Raw genomic sequence first — 22,855 nt, 5'->3', positions numbered from 1 at the left:
GGCACTCAATCCTTTGAAAGCAGAAATGTGACGCTACTCTGGAGAACATAGCAAGCTAAAACTACTAGTGTGTCAAGATACCTTAATAGCATTACATGAGACAATGAGACTAGCAAGGTTTTCTCTGCCCCCTCCTTTTTTTGGAGAAGTGTGAATGATGCATACATAAGCCAACCTGATGCAAAATGACAGAGGCCAAATGGTAAGTAATTCAAGAAGAGGGTCCCTTTACACATACACTGATAATTAATGTTGTCAGTGATTGCTTTCTTCAGGACTGAAGTCTGAATTAAAAAGGGCAGTGGCCTTAGGCTGCCATTAGCACACTCTCTTACAGTAAGTGTTACGGTAAATTGGTATTTTCCGGCTACGGGCGAGGAGCTGGTGTCTTTGCTTCCTCCCCCCACCCCTCCCCCCAAATGTGGTTAATCTGTAATGGACTCAAATAATGTACACACACTAACGACGCTTGAATGTTCATCTGTTAACAAGCCCCCTTGTTCCCACAGTGGTATTTGAGTCTAATGGACTCCGAGGTACTGAAGTTCACACCACCTCCGCAGATGCCCCAAAACAAGTATGTCTTACAATTAATTGGGTATTTGGTTTTTAATGTGGTAGCTGGGGGAGAAAAAAAAGTTGCACAATGATACTCATCAGTAAAGCACCGACTCTTTGGATAGCTGGAGTATAAACAGTCGTAATGCCGTGTTTGTTTTAGATTCTTAAATTTATGGAAAGGCCCAAATGAGGCAATTTATTACCAAATGTGTGTGTGAGAAGAAAACCCCACTAACAACATATTCAGAATGAGGTTGGGAGAGTAATTTTTATAAAGTGCACTTAAAGGCATATAAAAATTTCATGCCCTTTTCAGTAGTTTGTCAGTACGTATCTATCCACGTCTCTGATTTCTGAAATGAAGCAACAGTACAACCAAGGCACAGTCGGTGTTTTTCTGAAGAGTATTCCTATCGCAGTATTATGTAGCTCCTCTCTTTGAAAGACACTTATCTTTCAGTCTCTGTGGACTCTGTGTGGTGGTGTGTGTTTTCTTCTCCTGACAAGAATATTTCCACTCTTGACCAGCACCTGTCCTCTAAATTTTCTTTTCTTCACTTAATGCTATGAGCTGTCCTAGACATTATATTTCTTATTTTTCCTCTGTATCTTTGACTTCATGTTATTTCCGAAGAGTTACAGTCTGTTTGGTTTTCACCAACCCATCCACCCATAGTAATGACCTCCAAATCTCCCAAAGCCTGGAAACGTTCTTTGGATGACAACTCCCAGAATCCCCAGTGGTTATGCTAGAAGACTATCTGGGAATTGCAATTACAATGGAATGTTCCCAAGTTCCACATCTTCCTTTTCAGACAGGGAAATTACATCCCACTCACCTCCATCTCAAACTCAGGTAAAACAGAGTACATTAATAATATTCCAGCCCATCAGAGAAATGTGTCATATTCACTATTTCAGTGTATCTACCATTAATTTCATTTCAACAGTAATGTTTGCTCAATTATGCCAGGGATACTCAGCAGAGGTTGAAACAAAAGAAATAATCTGTATGATTTTGATGGTCACTTACTTAAAAATAATAGCCGATGCATATGTTACACCAGTATTGCCGTCCCTTTGAAAATGGATTCCCGATGAGAGGCAGCTACTCATAACACAGGTGTTCCTCATGGTATTACAGCTAAGGATTTCTTCGGTGCTAAATTGAGAATATTCCCAGTAGGTGGTGCTGGGAGACTGTTGCATGTCCCCTTAGGAATTGTCTTTTGAGTTTGTCCAGGTCTGTTTGACAGGGGCATAAAGAATATTCATAGAGTATTCAAATCTCAGCTTAAAAGAACATTTCCCCTCATGTTGGGTAACACTGATAATAAGAATCCTGAATAGATGAAAATTGGGATTTATTCACTGTGAAACATGCGGTGTTTTTTGTTTTGTTTTGATCAGAAAAAAAGCATTTTGTGTACAGTAATGTTACTTTATGCATAGAAAGCAGGTTTCCTGCACAGTAAGCATGATTGTATGCTCAGAAGACTACATTGTGGTACAAAAAAATCCCAATTTCTGTGCAAAACTTCTCTTGTGGGTTTTTGATAGAATAAATGAGCCAGGTTACTGTTTCATCTGTTTGTTTAGTATTTTCGTACCGTTCTGTCTACTCCCCCCCCCCGCCCCCCCAGAACAGAAACATCAGTGAAACAAAAAAGGGAGAAACGGTAGCCATTTGTTCGGCTGATTTTTGGCATGCCGGCTGTAGGCCCTGCCAGCCAAACACCAGACACCGGGCCCACTTGGATTTGGCCCTGGCTGGGAGGGCCTACAGCCTATCGCTGATCACCAGATCCGCTCAGATGTAGGCCCTGGCTGGCAGGGCCTACATCCGGGCACTGGGCACACAGCATGCTCGGCTGTAGGCTGGCTGGCAGGGCCTACAGGCCCTGGCAGGCCCTGGTGCTTTGCCATCTAAGTTCCAAAAATCTTCGGGTTTATTGGGCCATGGGCAGAAATGCTCATTTGTATAGGCACCCGTTTTCAGAAGTGGCGGACAGAAATGGAAACGGGGCCATACAAATGGGACAAATAGAAATGAATAGCTATTCCATACAAATGCATGAGACTACTAAACAGATAAACTTGCCCATAGTGCCTATTTTAGGATGAAAGAACACATAATTGTGTGCAGGATTACAACTTATTTATATTTCAAGAGGGAACACAAATCATGACTTAGCATTGCACCTATGCTCAATATAGTCCTCTTGAAAGCTATAGCAACTTCTAAACAGCTAAATAAGGACAAGATGTACCAGTCTTTAATGTCCTTTGTTGCAAAGGTTCTAAGTGGATGGCCATCAACAGAAATTATTTCTATGCCTCATATTTGTGACAGCTGTATTTTCTCTTTATTCTCTGCCTTGTCGGTGTTGTTATTAATTAAACTGCAAAGATTGACTGTGTCTACTGTCATATTTATCACTGCAATAAAACAACAGGACATTCTGTCCTCCATTTCACTCTAGTTTACTTTTTGTAGGTGGAGAGATGCTTCCAAACATTCTAGAAACACCACTGGCTTTTTTTTCTGTTTAAGGGCATAATTGTTCTCTTCACTAAAGAAAAAATCCCTAAAGACACTAAAATAATCTCAGTTCTGCTGGAGTGTCACACTTGAATTTGCAATCACTCCCCCATGTGAAGTTCTTACTATCATTTTAGATAGTAAAATTGTTTAATTAAAATGGGTTTGAAAATGATTATTTTGGTCATTTCTGCAGTTCCTTCTTCATTCTGAAAAAGGAGATTTTTCAATAAAGATTAAGTGTGTTTTACAATGGTAATTTTCTTTTAACATTCTTGATACTACCCTATTTAAGGACATGTAAGACAGTTATATAAATCCCAAATAATCAAAGCTGCTTACCTTATTGATCTATTCAAGGAACCTTCAAAGATAAGATTTTCAGAAGGGAAGAATATTCAATCAGTGAATCTAGAAATAAGTGTCAACTTTGCCAATCCATTTAAATCATTGTTATTTGAGTTAATCTTCATCGAATTAAATGGAACCGTATTGACATTTTAAACCACTGATAAACCAGTCCCAAGAAATTACACAAACCATATTTTACAACCATATTCTTACCCCTAACTTGGGTTTGATTGAATATGTTAATTCCTCTGCATATAGTTTAAAGATGGATATAGTTGGATTGAATTCACCGTGTTTGTGAGTTGTGCATAGTGAAATAAGACAGAAAAGACAGAAAGTATCTTCAAAAATATCACTTAAATTTGGTTTTGAATTTCTCAGATTTGTAAATTGAGTGAAGTAATCATAATGGATAGAAAGACATTGGATGTTCAAAAAGATTGTCTTTCCCACTGTATTCTACTTTCACTGTATTCAAATTTGTGCATACTTCCTGTGTTCAAAGCTGTTTTTAATGTCATGTGTGAAAATGTCCAGAGATCTGTGCTATGGGTGGAACAGATTGGTTCTGAGAGCACACCTCCCCATATGGGAGATAACAAATATTGCATTAGAGGCTGTCTTCTTTGATTTGCAATAAGATCATATTGAAGCAGATTTGTCAAGTATAGTCCTGAAGCACTAAGCAGGAGCTCATTTTTTAGTGTAGTGGAAATAATTATTAAAAATAGATAGTTGGGAACCATTGGCTCAAATCCAGTTGCTAGTACTAGCCAGAGTATACCCACAAAATCAATGGGGTTTATATAAACATTAGCATACCATTCAGCAATTGATTCCACAAGTCTGCTATGTTTATGAATAGCTATTGAACTGAGGATATTAATCCCAAATCATAAATGTAGCAATTGTAATGTGCCAAACTGGTTCATGGCTATGAATTCTACTCTGTTCTCTGTACATTCTGTGGCACAGGATTAGGGCAGATAAAGGAAGTTTGCGTCCGGATAAGTACCTGGCCATTCATTAAGATTGACTAGAGAGGCTTTTCTCTCCATTAGTATTTTAGGAAATATGGAAAGATTATTCTCTATGACATCTCAAGGGCTATCAACTTTTCTACCTGGGGATGGTTGTCTTGCTCATTCTATGATGGCCTTCTACCTTTCAAGACTTCCATTTAAAAAACACACACACACACACACATTTTTTGGCTTGCTGAGCTTAAGTCATTTATTCCTTGGAAAAGATGTTTCTAAACTTGGTATCTCTAAGCTTTTATTTGCTTTTTTTTAAAAAAAAAAATGAAATGTTTCAAGTTACTTTGAACATTTTTAAAAATGCAAGCAGAGCAGATATAGGTTTAATAAATAAACGATTAATGCCTAAATTCAGTTAGCCCTTTCCAATGTAGACACTTGGATCTCTACACAGGTGTGAAGATATCTAAGAAAAATTCATACTCCTCTCATATGAATGGAATCCCCATATCAAAAATACCAACTTATGCCTTGATTTGATGGTGTAAAACTGCTTCTGCAACAGGTACTACACTTGAGCTTAGCCAAAAGACTGAGAAGCGGCAGTTATAAAAATGAGGCAGATTGTGGATGATTTTAGCAGATAATATTTTAACTTACTCATTTCATTATACCCACAGCTTTTATAAGCATCATATATGAATGCCATCTGTTGGGGGTGCTTTGAATGAGATTTTCCTGCTTCTTGGCAAGGAGTTGGATTGGATGGCCCGTGAAGCCTCTTCCAACTCTATGATTCTATGACAGTGGTTCCCAAACTTATTTGGCTTACCGCCCCCTTTCCAGAAAAAATATGACTCAGCGCCCTCTGGGAAGGGAGGTGTGGCTTAGAGGGGGCGTGGCTCCTGCTCAAGAGGGCGGGGCTGAGCCTCTCCCCTAGTCCAAGATGCAGGGCTGGGAGGGGGAGGTGGACGGGGCCACAAATGGGCGGCCAGGACTGGAATGGGCAGAGTTACAAGCTCTGAGGCAGGGCTGAGCTTCTATCCCTGTCCTGCAGCACCTGCCAGGACACAGGGGGCAGGGCTAGAGGAGGGGGCATGGTCTCTTCCCAAGTGCCTGACAGGGCTGAACGTCTATACCCCTCCCATGTGTTCTAATAAGCGCCTCAGGGAAGGTATACAGAGGCTCAGCCCTGTCTCGCGCTCTTGGGAAAAGGCCCCGCCCCTAGCCCTGCCCTTTAGTCCGAAAAGTCGTCTCAGGAGAAGTATAGAGGCTCAGCCCTGTCTTGGGCTCTTGGAAGGAGGCCCCACCCCCTTCTCTAGCTCCGCCCTCTGTGTCCCAACAAGTGCCTCAGGAGAGGTATAGATTCTCAGCCCTGTCTCGGGCTCTTGGGAAGAAGCCACGTCCACTCCTCTAGCTCCTCCCCCTGTGTCCTAACAGGCGCCTCAGGGGCTCAGCCCTGTCTCCGGCACCTGGGAAGAGACCCCTCCCCTCCCCTGGCCCCGTCCCGTGTCCTAATAGGTGCCTCAGGAGAGAGGTAGAGGTTTAACCCTATCTCGCACTCTTGGAAGAGGCCCCGCTATGAGCAGAATACATAAATCATTTTTTCTAAATCTTCTTTCTTTTATGCTTTCACCTCCCCCAAATGCACCTGTGGCCATCACCGCCCCCCTGAATCGCTGCAGCACCCACTAGGGGGCGGTAGCGCCCACTTTGGGAATCACTGTTCTATGAAACTGTGTAGGTCGATTCCATAACATGGACTTTCTGCTTTTAATGTTTCGAGTCGCTGGTCTTAATGTTAACACTTAAAAAAAAACCTTCTGTTTTTAATATTTCAAAGTTTTACACTCCTGTTCTTTGACCGTAATAATAAAATGCATTCATTCATTCTGCTGCAACAGGCCATAGCACAAGTGGTTTGACAATCTTGCCCTTTGTATAAGGACTTATCCAAAATGACTATGTCCAAGCAGAACAGTGGCAAATGGCAATAGATGACTCCACCACCTGGTACCTCCGAATAAAACCATTGCTGTCAGAGCAAGATATGAACTTTTAGTACACACCTTGCATCAGAAGCCATCTTCAAATAGAGCTACATATTTCCTCAGTGCCTGGCTATGAGGGGTCCTTTGAGCCAAGGCACTATGGTAGGAGGGTGGCAACTGGGAAATGGACTGTGCCAAGATACTCCCTTCCCAGAGGTCTTTGGTGTCAAGGTCCCCTCAAAGCCCAGCATCTGTATGGGCCAGCCTCTTGGAGTAGATGCACACTAGTCGTTCACAGATCTACGTTGCTAAGTCCTTTTTATTAGGACTGAACAGGATTTTAAGTCTTGACTTTGGACTAGGTATTCATCTGTTTTAATGGAATTGGTCAGCTGGTGAAAGTTTGAAAAACCTATATAGATTTGGGCAAGATATGATTGCAACATACCATGAAATCCAAAAGAAAGTGTTATGGATGTGTGTACACATACACCCTTTATTATATACACTATATATTGAAAGAGAACTCACACAGTTCTCAAGAATCCTTTTGAAAATCCTTTTCAGAAATGAAAAGTTTGAAATATAATTTTTAAAAGCGTTCACTGCAAAAAAATTAGATGACTTAACTATTATTGAATAGAGAGGGTTTTCTTAAAGGCTGACACTAGAGATGAATACATTTTATAATACATCCAAACGTCCGTGTGTTTGTGAACAAACAGAAAATATGTGATCAAAGAGGAAGTGCAGCAAATACTACTACAACATGATCTTATATTTTGACATTTTTTCCTCCCCATGTTAAGTGCCAATGATAACATAGCAAAGATTCAAATTCCAATTGAAAATGTAATGAAACTACCAACTTCAATATCTTCAACTAAAAGCCATGTTTATGACATTGCACTGACACATGGTGCAATATCATGTATACCTTCTTTGAGTTTTAAAATCCTGTTATTAATTGTTTACTTCTGAGTATTTCAAATGTTGTTTTTAAACAGTTGTAGGAAATTCAAGGATTCAATTAATCAAAATAATGAATAAATAAATGGCAATCTAATTGGTTGCCTTTATAGGTATAAACATTATTGTACAAAAACATTAAGAAATATTAGGTATATGTTGAACAGGGGTGCTAGAGTTCCGTCTTTCAGTTTACAACAAAACATGTTCCGGAAACTTTTAACTTTTAGCTGAATCTGAGCACATCAAACATGTTTCATTACAGTAGGAGTGGCACCTGTAAATCTTGCTCAAATGTCTGCTAGAAATTTGTTTGAAGTAAGAAAAGGCGTCCTATTCTTCACATAGCCATATTTTTAAAAAATCCCGGGCTTCCTGATCCTCATATCACATTGAGAAACTGTTCAGTGTTACTTATGTTCCATAGTTTAATAATAATAATAATAATAATAATAATAATAATAATAATAATAATAATAATAATAATTACAATAGTAGTAGTAGTAGTAGTAGTAGTAATATTTTTATTTATATCCCGCCCCATTTCTCCAAGGGGACTTGGAGTGGCTTACAAGACAACACAGTGCACTAGTTGTTTATAACAAGCTATCAGGTTCGATTTTTCACCATGAGCAAAGGTCAATCATTAGGCTTCCTTTATATGCTAGCAACCAGAGCGAAGTGTATTAATAAAGTAGTGTTGACTCAAGCCATCTTTTGCTTTTGGTTTTGTTTGCTTCTTTGTCCCTTTCTCCCAAAGATTCAGTGGTACAGTTGTGTCATAATTCTTGGGTTGTGCAGTGTAACATCTTAACACAATCTTAGATAAGCCTTTCAGACTGACATATGTATATGGCATATGTAAACCATGAAAATGAACATAATATGGCTACCAGTATTTAAAAAAACTAAAATCAGGACAGTAATAAAGACCAACACTAAAAAAAACAGAGGAATTCCAGACAAGAAACAATCATGGCTAGCTAACACCTCCCAACAAAGAATCCCCCAGGCAAGAAGCAGCCAGACTTTGAAGCTGAAAGGCTATTCAATGCTAATCAAGGTGGACAATTTGCAACATTCACACTTGCCTCAGGCAGACAAGAGTTCTTTTTCCCACCCTAGACTTTCCACAGATATATAAACCTCACTTGCCCAGTTTCCAGTAGACCTCACAACCTTTGAGGATGCCTGTCATATTTATTTATGTATTTATTTCATACATTTGTATTCTGTCCTTCTCACCCCTGAGGGGGGATTCAGGGCAGCTTCACAACAGGCAGTCATTAGATGCTAAAAACAAACAGTTATAAAAACAATACAATTAAAAACAAATAATTAAAACATCAGTTATAAAAACATCATTTAAAACTGCACAAGCCTAAATAATAATCCGGGATCCCTTCATTATCAGTCACATAAATCGTTCTTATTATTATGGCTGTGTTTGGTGCTCAAATGAGTTTTTTACGGAAAGATAAAAAGGAGGGGGCCGACCTGATTTCATTAGGGAGGGAGTTCCACAGACAAAGAGCCACCACTGAGAAGGCCCTGTCTCTCGTCCCCACCAATCGCACTTGCAAGGGTGGTGGGATCGAGAGCAGGGCCTCCTCCACCAATCTTAACCTCCAAGGTGGATCATAGATGGAGATATGTTCGGACAAGGAAGCTGGGCCAGAACCATAGATGTGGCTGAAACATCAGGAGAGAATGTTTCTGGAACATGGCCATACAGCCTGGAAGACTCACAGCAACTCTATGTATTCTTGCTCTGCCTACATCTGAAACATCTCTAATAGCAGTGTGACACCATCATAACATGTTTCCCCGAAAATAAGACAGTGTCTTATATTAATTTTTGCTCTCAAAGATGCTCTAGGTTTTATTTTCAGGGGATGTGTTATTTTTCCATGAAGAAGAATTCACATTTATTGTTGAACAAAACAATGAACATTTATTATATACTGTACAGTAGTTGTCATCACAAACCAGCATAACCAGATAAACTGTGAATCCTATCAAGAATTTCTTGTTACTACCAGTATTTCCATGTACAACACTCTATGGTACGTACATTTACCGATCCTGCATGCTCTGGTGTTCTCTTTGGCGGGCATGCTTCCAAACAAAAACTTTGTTAGGTCTTACTTTCAGGGGAGGCCTTATATTTAGCAATTCAGCAAAACCTCTACTAGGTCTTATTTTCAGGGGATGCCTCATTTTAGGGGAAACGGGGTATTCATGATAGTTCTTCTCAAAAAACAGCCCTCAAATGATGATCCAAGTCATTTCAACCCACTTTTGTTTATAACCCACAGACATAGTTGAAACTTCAGAAGGAAGTCAAAGGCAAGCTTTCTAAGATCTGTGATGAGCCAGATTTGGATGGAATGAATCACAGTAGTACCTTTCCATATTCTGATTGCTGGAATGCGTTAATCAAACAAATATCCCATTTGGCTTGATGAAAACGAGGTGTTTTTATTCTTACGCGCAGTATGTGCAGGCAGTTTTTATTAGCCTGCAATCAAATAATTGATTTGAAGTCGTTTGGTCTGAAGCCAGTTAAAATAGCCTCGGTTACCTGGCATCTTTATATCTTAGTGGAGTTTTAGTATCTCCTTAGCCACAACTTATAATGGCTGCAGTTCATCTCTTCTTCCACATAACAGAGAAACTCTTCCTCGGACTTTCTTTTCAAACTTTTCTGTGCCCATCCTCCTTTAATACTTTCTCTGATGATAATGGAGACATTTGCAAAAGGCAACTACATATTCTAATTTAGCACAGGGGCCCCTGTTCCTATCACAGAAACAACGCTGTGGGAATGTTTTGCTCTTAGCTATGGCCTTCTCCTCCAGTGTTGCACCTAGAGAGAATTCTACTAACTTGGTCGGCTTAGAGAAAAACTCTCACCCCCCTCCCATGTACTGTCTCAGCCCCTGGCCTTCTCTTTAGTCTTATGTTGTGGGATAGTCATAACCCCTTTCATGTTTCCTGCTATGTGTGATTCTCCTTTGTGGGTGTATTACAACTGGACCTGGAGGGCATCCCTTCCCAAGAAATCACGGATTGTGGTTGCCGTCCCACATAAATACCCTAATTACATCCCCAGGCCAAGGTTCCTTATTCCATCTCCTCTCTTTGTTCTTCTAACAATTCTTACCCAGAGATACTGGAATGAGATGTTCACTTCCCCTCCCACTACATTCCCACATTCCCCAGTGGAACTAAAGTGTGTCTGAATGTGTGCATGTGTTAATGGGGTGATTTAAAAAAAATTAATGATGAACATCTCCTCTTGGAATTGTGTGTCTGTCTGTTAGGCATGAGGTAGCCATGCAAAAATATAAGACATCTTTCTTCGTTTACTGCAAGGAATCTGGCATCCAACTAAAGAAGTTTTATCACATCTCTCACTCAGTTACCGTTTCCTACATTTCAAATATACTGCAGTCTGTATAGCAGCTTTCCCCCCTGTTCCCCCTTTAATTTTGTTGCAAATCTTCTCCACTCACTGCAGACTTTGACTGGTAAATGTCATGAATCTTGGGCCAGCCTTAATTAGGATTTTTCTCAATCTATTAACAAAGGAAAGATAGTTAATACATTATGTCAAGCAACACTGGCTTTTCTTTAGTTCTTTCCAGGACTGCCAAAGGCAGGGATTGAAATTTACTGGGAATATTTTCACATGGATGTTGCATCTGATGTTGTGTTAATTGAAAATGGTCTGTTTCCCTTCATAGAGGCTTTGGCTTAAGGTTAATGTATGAATGTAAGATGCATCTTGCCATGTAGCTTTAGCCATCAGGATTGCAAGCCACATTGTTCAGACAGGGCTGCTCAGAATGCCATTGCCTGGGAGCTGTAGGCTCCTGTTTATTTGTGGCTTTTTTTTGAGGTTCACTGGGGGTGTGGAATAGCCCTGCTGTTTTCCCACTGTGGTAAAAAACCTTTTCAGTGTGACATGCTTTTATGGGAAGTATGCTTTATCTCTCTTTACAGCTTTCAAGTCAATGTGGGCTTGACCATCAAACGTTCTCAGTCATAAAAAACACCTGTTTGGTGGTGGTGGTAGTTGTAGCAGTGATTGTGGTAATATGATGATGATAATGATTTTGTGTCTGATATTATCACATCAACCCATATAACTTTATTACAATAAAAGATTAATGCTGTATATTGACATGTGAACTAATGATCGGGTTCAGGTCCTGCCTATGTCTGTGATCACATCTCCCCCAACAAACCAGCATGGGCTTTAAGATCAGCCAGGAAGGCCCTTCTCTTGCTCCCACCGCCGTCACAAGCACAGCTGGTGGGGACGAGGGAGAGGGCCTTCTCAGTGGTAGCCCCCGAGCTCTGGAACACCCTTCCCAGAGAGATCAGGCAAGCCCCTACATTGTCGTCTTTCTGCAAGGATCTGAAAACCTGGTGGTTCCTGCAGGTGTTTGAGCAAGATTAGTCCCTAGACCCCCCCACCCCACCCCTGGTTGTCAACTAGGACCCTGCTCTGCACTTTATCCACTCCCTGGCCCTATGACACTCTGATGCACAAGTTTTTACCTCTCCCTTATAATTGACCATGTCTACCTTGAAGTTCTGTTTACTGGTATTTGAATCCTTGATGGGGTATATTGATCAGGATTTTTAATTTTGTGTCTGTTTTTAATAGAATTGTTTTGGTTCTGTTTTATGACATTGTTTATTATGTTTAACTTTGTTGTATGGTGTCTTTTGACAATTGAATGTTTTTATGTTTATGTTGGAAACCGCCCTGAGTTCTCTCTCAAGGAGATGGAGCGGTATATAAATAAGGTTGTTGTTGTTGTTGTTGTTGTTGTTGTTGTTGTTGTTATTGTATGACACAGCAAACAAGATAGATATCCTGGATTTCGTATCACAAAATCACAAGTCGAACACTTCCCAAGTGTGTTGTCGAAGGCTTTCATGGCCGGGATCACAGGGTTGTTGTATGTCTTTCAGGCTGTGTGACCATGTTCCAGAAGTATTCTCTCCTAGGATACTAGGAGAGAATACTTCTGGAACTTGGCCACACAGCCCGAAAGACATACAACAACCCTACTTCCCAAGTGTCTAGGACTTTGTAATGTATTTTCAGATGATGCGCGCAGATCCCAGTAGGGTGGCCTTTTGCAGTTGGCAGATCGTAATTTTATCAATGTCTATTGTTTCCAAATGCCGGCTGAGATCTTTTGGCACTATTATTATTATTATTATTATTATTGGATGGCCATGACTTCTACATGACAAAGGATGGTCTTTTATGTATCTTTGAAGGTATCCACTGCATTTGAAAAGTAAAGACTATAGTCTTATTGCTGCACTAAAGCAGTTTCTTATTGTGTCAGAAGCGAACATATTACAAGTCGCTTCTGGTGTGAGAGAATTGGCCATCTACAAAGACGTTGCTCAGGGGATGCCCGGATGTGTTACCATCCTGCTGGGAGGCTTCTGTTATGTCCCCACATGAGAAACTAGGGCTGACAGATGGGAGCTCACCCCATCTTGTGGACTCAAACCACCAACCTTTAGGTTAGCAGTTCAACCGGCACAGGGGCACCACCGTAGCTCCTCATTGGACTTCTTCCCAAGTTGCGTCATGGTTTTGAGTGAAAGCAAACAACATCTGGTTCTGAGCAGCTATTGATGCAGTGCTGTTTTATTTAATAACTTAAACACCTGCAGCCATTTTCTTCCTGCTGTCCTTACCTATGCCAGTATTGTTGGACTGGCATAGTGCATGAAGTGGTTTCTAACAAATGGATCTTAAAAACTTGGAGATGACTGGTCTTAATGTTGTTCCTTAGCATTTAGTTCTTGGACACTATAATGAGTGAGCAATCACAGAACTCAACTGTTCACAGGGTTCCCCACTATGTTGAGCTGTATTTCTGTTTAAGCCATAATATTAGTATATCTAAATTTACAAAATGTAAATTAGCCTTTTTATGCAAATCTGTGCCTTTGAGAGGGTGATGCAGAAATGGTCACCCCCTCCATTAGGGTACTGGAGATCTTTTTCTTTGTAAGGAGAAGGTCTGGTAGGTACAGGAAACAATCAACTAATCAAATTAAAGAAGAGACATTCAACCACACAAGACACTGGATGGCTTTTTGAGACACAATAGTATTACATAGTTGCTCCATATGATAAAGCCTGCTTAGTGGTTTCAAGTGCATGCAAATGAAACCTGTGTGACTTTTAAAAAAAGGGGTTCTTTGTATGGCTTTGCAGTTAAAAATATCAGGAATCATGCACAGATCAGATTCTGCATAATTGTACTTCAAGCAACCTCCCACACAATGTCTCATATATAAGAACAGGGTTGTTCTCTTAACAGAATAACATGTCATTAAAACAGATAATTGAACAGAATGTGTGTGTTCTAGATTGTTAAAACAGTATTTGTTTCTTCCTGCCTCTACATTCCTTTTTTATTTTATTTTTGAAGAATGAAGTTAGGCACAGTTTACTGACTACATGCAGAATGAGAGGTCTTTTTATCTGACCTCCAGAACTCCCAAAAATCCTCAACCACCATCACCGAGGAAAAAAATTTAGCACAAAGTAGAGAACTACAACTCCAGTAGTTTCTGGGAAGCATGGTTGTCTGTTTAATTGCTATTTTGTCCTGCCCATGCACCCCAAAATAGCCCCCAGTAGCATTTTTACTAAAATGCTGGTTGCAGTCCACAGATTTGACTGAAAATAGGGCAGGTACTCCCTGTTTTGGAACAACAAGAACAAAAATATGGCATTAGCTCTTGTTTAAAAAGTTGGTTGATATCATTGTATAGAGCTCTAACCAAAACTGGGATCCTTGTTTTAGTCTACGAAGTCCCATGAGTTGTGATGAAATGTTAAGTAAAAAGGGAAATCTGAATGCATGAATGAAGAAGCAAACCTGTAATCTATATATATAAAAGGGTAATGAAATTTCGGCCTAGGACAAAACAACAAAACTACACATCCCAGAAACACTAAACTTGGCAGCACAACCCCTCATCCATGCCTCTAGGTTCATACAACAAAAAGAAAAAAAGTCCTAATTAGAGGGAGAGGAATAATTGTTTTTTATCCAGTTGCTGCCAGTTAGAAGGCTAAGCTCTGCAATATCTGCACAATAATAATACACATCGAATCATAGCATCAGACAGTTAGGAGACACCCCTAAAGGCCATCCAGTCCAACCCAGTTCTGCCATGCAGGACATAATCCAAGCACTCCCAACAGATGGCCACCCAGCCTCTCAATACTAATACTACTACTACTAATAATAATAACAACATCATCATATCCTAAGGTTTGGAGTGACCCCCAAGAATCATCCAGATCAACTTCCTTCTACAATGCAGGAGGACACAATCCAAGCACTCCTGACAGATGGCCATCCAGCCTCTACATAATAATGATGATGAAGATGATGATGATGATGATGATAATAATAATAATAATAATAATAATAATAATAATAATAATAAATAATATAGAAACATAGAATCCAAGAGTTTAGAGAGACCCCTAAGGGCCATCCAGCCCAGCCCTTTCTACTATGCAGCAGGACACAATCCAAGCATTCACAACACATGGACAACGTATAAATACTATACAATACTACACAGGGACATAGACCCCCTCTACCCTCACCACTTTCACAGTACACAAACAACCAAATGCATACTAAACATAAAGACAACCATACAACAGACATTCAATACCACCACTACCTCAACAATTTCTCACCAACACCATCAGACAATGCCACAGCAACGCGTGGCCGGGCACAGCTAGTGCTATATAAATGTGTAGACTTCGGCAAGGAGAGATTGCATGCCTTTATACCAGGCTGACTGCTTTCCCCCCTATATTTCCGACTGCAAGCGTATGATGAAATAATGTGTAAGACATTTGGGTCCCCTAAATATGGGTAAACATACCACTTCCATGAACCTTAATTCAGCCCTGGCACCAGTATCCTATCACTCAGTTATAAATCCCCTCTGTTACCATAAAAATCTTGCATTCCCACTTCCCCTCTAGTCTTTTCTACTTCTTCTAGCTATTCTTAACCTTTTCTTAAATGCTCCTTCAGTCACTATTATTTGCTATTCTAGTATGTCATAGAGTTTATAGGAACCTGACATGCTGTGCTCTCCTTGGAGATGATTAAAAATAACTCTTTGTGATGTATTAGGTCAGTGGTAATGTGCATAATGCTAATAAAAAAGGTAGCAAGGGCCAGTAAAAATGTATGATGGCTCTACTGCTGTAGCCCAGAAATGGAAGCAGGAGTACAGGCTGTTACTAGGAAATAAGTAGAATATAACGCTTTCTCTTCCCACTTCATGCTGTCATTTCTTTTCCCCATATAGGTGAAAGACCATTCCAATGCAGATATTGTCCATACAGTGCCTCTCAGAAAGGGAACCTAAAAACACACGTCCAGTGTGTACACCGGGTGCCCTTTGACAACAGCCAGTACCCCGACCGACGGTTCCAACAGCCGCTGAGTAATTATTCAAATGCCCCCATGAACGAACAGCTGGAAAACTTCCTTTCAATCCATCCATTCCCCGGAGCAACTGTGTTATAGTGATGCCTGCACTCTGTGTTTTGCTAGAAGAGTGATGCCTCTACGCTGTTAATCATTTAAAAATAAATGAAGACGCTACGTAAGATATATACAAATTGACGTACTAATCAGTCCCCGCGGTTTCTTATTTCTTTTATAATAAACAGTGGAGTTGGCAAGCGTTGTGGCGGCACAAAGCATCTATATTAATCAAGATAACTTTTTTAGACACTGGAAAAAAATTAAACTTTATATAATTTGGAGGGCAGCACTGCAACAAAAATCCTCCCTTGTGGTTGTTTGATATGTTTTATTTTTATTTAGGAGGAGGGAAACAAACAGTGGATTTGGGAATGTGGGAAGGCGTGATTAATGAAACTGCCAATGGCTGTCATGCCGAGAAAAAAAACCTACAACTCCCTTTTTTATTTAAAAAAGAAAGGAAGAATGCAAAATGGAAGAGTCGTTCAGTGCTGTGAAAGCCAAGCTTGATGAAGGACAGAAGGGACTAAAGAGAGAAGCCATCATTCTGCAGTGAGGTTGTTTCATGATAGTTTGGGGACCACTCGCATTTCCAGTGGGCTTACCCTTGACTGCACACCATTAATAGTATGTGAATATGGAAATCAAAACACTTCTTTAAGAATGCTTCTTGTCTCATTTTAGAAAGAAAGGAAGCAGCTAGTCAAACACTAAGAAGAAGACAAAAAAATTAAAATAAATGAAGCTCTCACAGCCCAGGCTTCTATGGGGCTTTTCTGGGTTTTTGTTTTACTCTCAGGGCCTGTCTGTTTGTTTATTCTGCCTTTTCTTTCTTTAACAGTGCTATTTTCTGTGTCCTGATCACAACGGAAATGTTCATGCTTTAAAAAAAGAAATTTAAAAGGAGGAAACATCACACCGCCTTGCAAAAATATGAGATTCAGCTGTTTAAAGCTGCTGATTTATATGCTTTGAATAGATTTTGTTTAATTAAAAATAGTTCAGGCAGACCTGGGTTCTTCTATGGGACAGTGTGTACCTATAATTATCCTTTTGGGATCTGGTGACATATTTGGGAAAAGGAGAGTACCTTTCTTGGTGGCAGGTCAGTGTTCATCTAATGTATCATGTTTTGTACTTGGTAATCACGGGGTGATCAGGAGAGAAAAGAAGCTTTATATACCTCTTCAGTAACTATTTTTAAATGCAAGTTTTCAATGTAGGGTGAGGATGGCAGGTTGTTCACCATAGTCTCTGCAGTTTATTAAAAAACATATTCTACAGATATAAATACAGTAGAGTCTCACTAATCCAAGCTAAACGGGCCGGCAGAAGCTTGGATAAGCGAATATCTTGGATTATAAGGACTGATCAAGGAAAAGCCTATTAAACATCAAATTGGGTTATGATTTTACAAATTAAGCACCAAAACTTCATGTTATACAACAAATTTGACAGAAAAAGTAGTTCAATACGCAGTAATGTTATGTTGTAATTACTGTATTTACGAATTTAGCACCAGAATATCACGATATATTGGAAACATTGACTACAAAAATGGCTTGGATTATCCAGAGGCTTGGATAAGCGAGGCTTGGATTAGTGAGACTCTACTGTATTTCCTTTTCTTTTATTGCCATGACACTTTGTGTGGTGGTAATAATTCAGAGTTTCAGATTTTGCACATATAATTTTATGCATCATCATAAAAGAAATTGCTGCCTTGAAAAAATATTCTGTGAATTTTTTTTTTGCAAAAAAAAGAGCTTTACTAGTTTTTTTTTAAAAAAAACTAACATTTTTATAAAGGCAGGAAAAGGATTTAAAAAAAAACTAGCATGCTAATTATATTTTTCCAAAAAAAAGCAATAATTTTACATGTACAGAACAGGTGATAATCTTTTAATACTGATTGAGAGCAGCCATTGACTGTCTACTGTAATGGGTTAGTGCTCTTTTTTGTAGTACACGAGCTTATTCCACAAAGATTTTTAATATGTCCTTCTCCCATTCTAATTTTTGTTTCTGCCTCTGTTTGAGTTGGGGTTCTACTTGTTGCAAATTATTTGCTTTGCAGTTGTTGACAATAATGCCATTGTAACATTCGTATGTAATGCACTGGTTTGGGATTTTGGTTTTGTTCCTCATAACTCGTGCACCAGCTGTATGCCAGCTGTAATCCTGGTGTAGATAAGAATGTCTGTGCAAATGCCTATCTAAGTGATTGTAATCAGCTCTCTTTTGAAGTTATCGTGCGGAAATTCACAGAGACACTTTCCTCCTCCTTTCTGTCCTCCATATGTCGTTCCATCCTCATCCTTACCCCTATCATCTCTTCATCTAAAGAACAATAGTTAATTTTGGGATTCACACTCAAGTGCTACTTTTATTCCTTTATCAAGCACTTATTTTTTTCTTGTTTGAATTAAAACAGATGAGGAGCCAGAAATTCAAAAAGCTAGCCTCTGTGCTGGATTTGTGTGCTGCCAGTTGTTACAAAAAACCCCCCTGCTCTGCCCCAAAAGTTATACCAGTTGTCATCTGCAACTATAATTATGTTTTGTGGGTTGGGTTTGTGTTTTAAATTGTGTTTTCAGAGTGTGTTGGGTTTTCTATTTTATTTTATCTTTTTTGCAAGCTGATAGGGAAGGATCGTAGTTAATATTTAGAAGTGAAACGCTCGTGCTGGAGACTGTTTACTTGAGGACTGTCAGACACCGAGAGAAGAAAGTGCTGTCACTGCCATTACAAGGGTACTAATCAGCAAAGTTTACAATCATAATTTAGCTACATGAAGAACAACAGCAGGGGAAATCAGTTTAAATAATTATATGCTGTGTATAGCACAGAAATGAGATTTTCACTTAATTAAACAAGAAACGGGGAGGGAGGGGGGATCCTTCATTAAAGACCAGCCATTTCCACGTGTGAATCCCAGGGTTTGTAATTTCCTCCTTTATCATCCATATTGTATCGATTTGTTAATTCAGTTAGACCCTAGTGCTTAGTATGATTTGTGTTTCTTATTTATTTAGTTCTTTGCGTTTCAAATAGCCTTTTTTTAAAAAGGGAAAAAAAGGAAACTTGATAATTTTGTAGCATGACACATTTTGTAAGCCATCTTCTGACTGTTACCAAGACTTTCTACTACCTCTATCGATCTGTTTCTTTTCCTTAACAGGTTTTCTACAGTGTTGCCGTCTAATGTACCTTAGACAATAAAAGGTTTGATTATGAGCACTGCAGATGGTGTATCAGCCATCCCTTTCTCAATTCCTCTTTTCATTTTGCTTGCACTTTTTACCTTCCTGTAAGAAAGTAAGCATCTATGCCACAGCACACAACAATATTGAAAGTGACTCCTTAAAAGATTTTGAAATATTGTTATTTTTCAAAATGAATCAATTGAGGTTGACATTTATATTCCAAAGATTATTTCTACTGCAAATTAACAACTAAAATCTTGTGTGAAAAAGAAGACACATTTGAAGGTTTAGAATTAAATTTTGAAATAATTTAAGGTACCTTTCACAAGAGAGGGAGATTTGTGAGCAAAAAAAATGAGTCTCCATAATTTTAGAACAACTGAATGGAAGTTAGAAATCATAGGGTTGAAATCTGGTTCCATCACGACATGGCAATAGCCTTCTTTGCAATCCAATCCAATTCATAATTGAGGCACAATATGCCACATGCAGAAAGAAGGAACAAAGAAATTAAAATCATATAAAGCAAATGAGATCATGGAAGCCATCTATCCAAGCCAGTAGCCCTGGAATTTATGGAATACAAGTAGATAGGGAATATAAGCAGCCACTTTGTATCTCAGTTGAGAAAAACGTAGAATAATAATAATAATCCCCTTGCAACTTGTACAATCTGCAAAAACAAAAAGGTGTAATTTTAAATGGGACATGGAAGATCAACATCCAGAAGATATGTCTGTAATAGTTTCAAATTGACTTGGAATTTACTGATTTACAGTATTTATAACCCGCCCTTCTCACCCCAAAGGGGACTCAGAGCAGCTCACAGAACATATATACAACAAACATTCAATGCTGATTATGCAGTTAACAAGGATAGACAAAGACAAACAACACAAACATAAGTAAAGGAAGTTTTTCCCATCTTATTTCCGGCATCTTGAAGGCTGTGCTTGACTCCGGCCACGGGTGCTGTTGCTCCATCTTCAGTGCTGAGGAGCTTCCTCCAATCAATGTCCTTCAGGGCGCCTTTATTATCTCCTCGCTAAAAGCGGTACCTATTTGTCTACTCGCATTTCTGCTTTTGACCTGCTCGATGGGCAGGTGAGCTGGAGCTAATGGCGGGTGCTCAACCACAACTCAGGCTCGAACTGCTAACCTTTATCCCCTTTATCACTTAACTTATGTATACATTTATTCTTTAACTACAAAAGAACCCTAAAATATATGCAAGGTAGCATGTTATTGTAGCTAAAGGTGGTTGGTTCTGCAGTAGGATTTGTTTTCCCAGAAGAGATGCTCTTCACAATCCAAAACACAACAGTACTCAATAATTTTACTGAGTTGTTAGTACAGAATAACAGCAAATGAAAATTTCAGAAAACCATCCTTTCGATGTCCTTACAAATGATGAGTTGATTCAAATAAGAACAGGCTATTGTAATTTTTATATTTTGTGCAATAGAATTTTCTAGGTAATTGCTACTCCAATATAAATTGTGATACATAACCCAAACAGTACGGTGACAATGCATCATTATCACAATAGGAAAGACATAAATGAAAATAGAAAAGCCCAGGTTTATTATATTTCATACCTTTCTAAAGAGGAGGAAATGTCAGTAGCATTTCTTTGTAACAAATTCTGCTTTTACATTGCAAACATGTGCACATTGAATTTAATAATGAATTATGCACTATAAGATAAAAACAGTAAAGACAGTGAGGAAGCGATGTTAATTTTAGCCTAAACCATTTGCTTTAAAAATTATCAGCAGATGTATAACTGGTAGGCAATTGGATTAATGAGTGCACCTACATTGTAGAATTAATGCTGTTTGGCATCACTTTAACTGCCCTGAATTCTGGGATTTGTAGTTTGTTGACACACCAGCACTCTTTGGCATAAAAGGCTAAAGATCTTATAAAACATCAGTTCCCATTATTTCATAGCAATGAACCATGGCAGTTAAAATGGTGTCAAACTGCATTAATTCTGCAGTGTGGATGGATACAATATTGTCACCACGTCTTCTACTAAAAGCATACCATCTCTCATTTCTGCTTCTTTGTGACATGGATTGTACACTTCATTCAATATTGCGAATTGGGTGATAGTGAGTCAAGAGATAAGATGCCATAAGCCTTCTTGAAAACACATTTAATATTTAAATAGCTTTATGGATTCCTGACCATTGCTTTGAATATCTTTCCACAAAAAGAGTATACTATTATGGATGAAAGCAAAGGCTGGTTTTACATCTATCCCTTTCAGATTGCTGTTCTATGGAGCAGGTCATCAGACTTGCAGAGTGGTGTTGCTCTTCAAGAAATTAGCAGCATTATGAAGGGAATATAGCAGGTTCTGAATTGTTCCTGTAAGATAAGCTCATGCTATGTCATCTGTTATCTTCATCATCATGAGTGTAGTGCCATAAAAGTCCTCAAGGGAGAAGAGTTATTCCGAGAAGTGGAAAAAGATTTATTAGCCTTATGACTACCCTGTCCGCATGCTTTAGAAGACGGGGAAAGCATAGCCTTCCAGCCTGTGGTTTATAATCTAAAAGGGGTGTGGACAGGATCTGAATTGTCTTCTTAAAGCCAGGTATTAAATCACCTGCCAGGAAAGTCTAAATTCTGAATAAATATTGGGATTTGCAGTGGATTCATTATGGAAAACATCAATAGACTATATCAAGTGGACACTGTGATGGGGACTATCCTCAAATGTTTGCAAAAACGGAGGTGGAGCTTTTTTGAAGGTGGACATTTCATAATAGTCCACTCTCTAAAAATACAGTAGAGTCTCACTTATCCAACACTCGTTTATCCAACGTTCTGGATTATCCAACACATTTTTGTAGTCAATGTTTTCAATACATTGTGATATTTTGGTGCTAATTTCATACATACAGTAATTACTACACAGCATTACTGCATATTGAACTACTTTTCCTGTCAAATTTGTTGTATAACATGATGTTTTGGTGCTTAATTTGTAAAATCATAACCTAATTTGATGTTTAATAGGCTTTTCCTTAATTCCTCCTTATTATCCTACATATTTGCTTATCCAACATTCTGCCGGCCCGTTTATGTTGGATAAGTGAGACTCTACTGTAAGTATTTTGAAGTGTAAAAGTGAGTTGCGCCTCTAAATAATGAAAACAAATGCCTCATCGATAAGAAATCACATTCTACTGTTGTACTTGTTTTTCTAGGCTATTCTTCTTTTCGTGATGGTTAACCCTTACTGCTTCTAATAGCCTTGCCAGATGATGCTTACATTCTTTTGAAATCAAGCTGTAAATTGAAACAATATGCACAGGTAACATTATAATTGAGAATATGGTTAATCTGCCTGGATTCTTGATGCTTCCACCATGTGCAATAGTTCTTTTGTTTTGTGTGAAACAAGATACTTGTCATTTTAGTACATTCTACATGGATTTCATGTTTTGGCTGCCAATGGTACAGTGGTGCCTTGTGAAATTATGATTGCATTACAATTGATGGGCGAGAAAACCGCCTTACATCTGGCACTGAAATTGTGGTTCCTCTGTTGTGGCCATTGATCTCAGGTTTGCAACCTGAAACGGAAAAATAATGAAGCAAATCCCTCTAGCCTGTCTCATCATCATATAGCAGCCACCTTCAGCTTTACTCAGTGAAC

At 39.0% G+C, this 22,855-nt stretch overlaps 1 protein-coding gene across 3 annotated transcripts in view; it reads left to right on the top strand.

The window, feature by feature from the left end:
• The window catches only part of znf516 (zinc finger protein 516), a 138,942-nt gene extending 119,721 nt beyond the window's left edge, over positions 1 to 19,221 (top strand). For 2 of the 3 annotated variants that reach the window (XM_008108750.3, XM_008108749.3), the window contains exon 5: positions 15,795 to 19,221. In XM_008108750.3, coding sequence (XP_008106957.2) covers positions 15,795 to 16,015 — 221 coding nt within the window. In that variant the 3' untranslated portion in view covers positions 16,016 to 19,221. Of the gene's footprint in view, positions 1 to 509; positions 578 to 15,794 lie in introns of all 3 variants that reach the window. The other variant, XM_008108751.3, reaches the window with a different exon arrangement.
• The last annotated feature ends 3,634 nt before the right edge of the window (positions 19,222 to 22,855 follow it).

This window comes from Anolis carolinensis, chromosome 4 (assembly GCF_035594765.1).
Source record: "Anolis carolinensis isolate JA03-04 chromosome 4, rAnoCar3.1.pri, whole genome shotgun sequence".
Lineage (NCBI taxonomy): Eukaryota > Metazoa > Chordata > Lepidosauria > Squamata > Dactyloidae > Anolis > Anolis carolinensis.
Note: the sequence above shows the minus strand (reverse complement) of the source record. Positions and strands in the feature narration are given on the sequence as shown.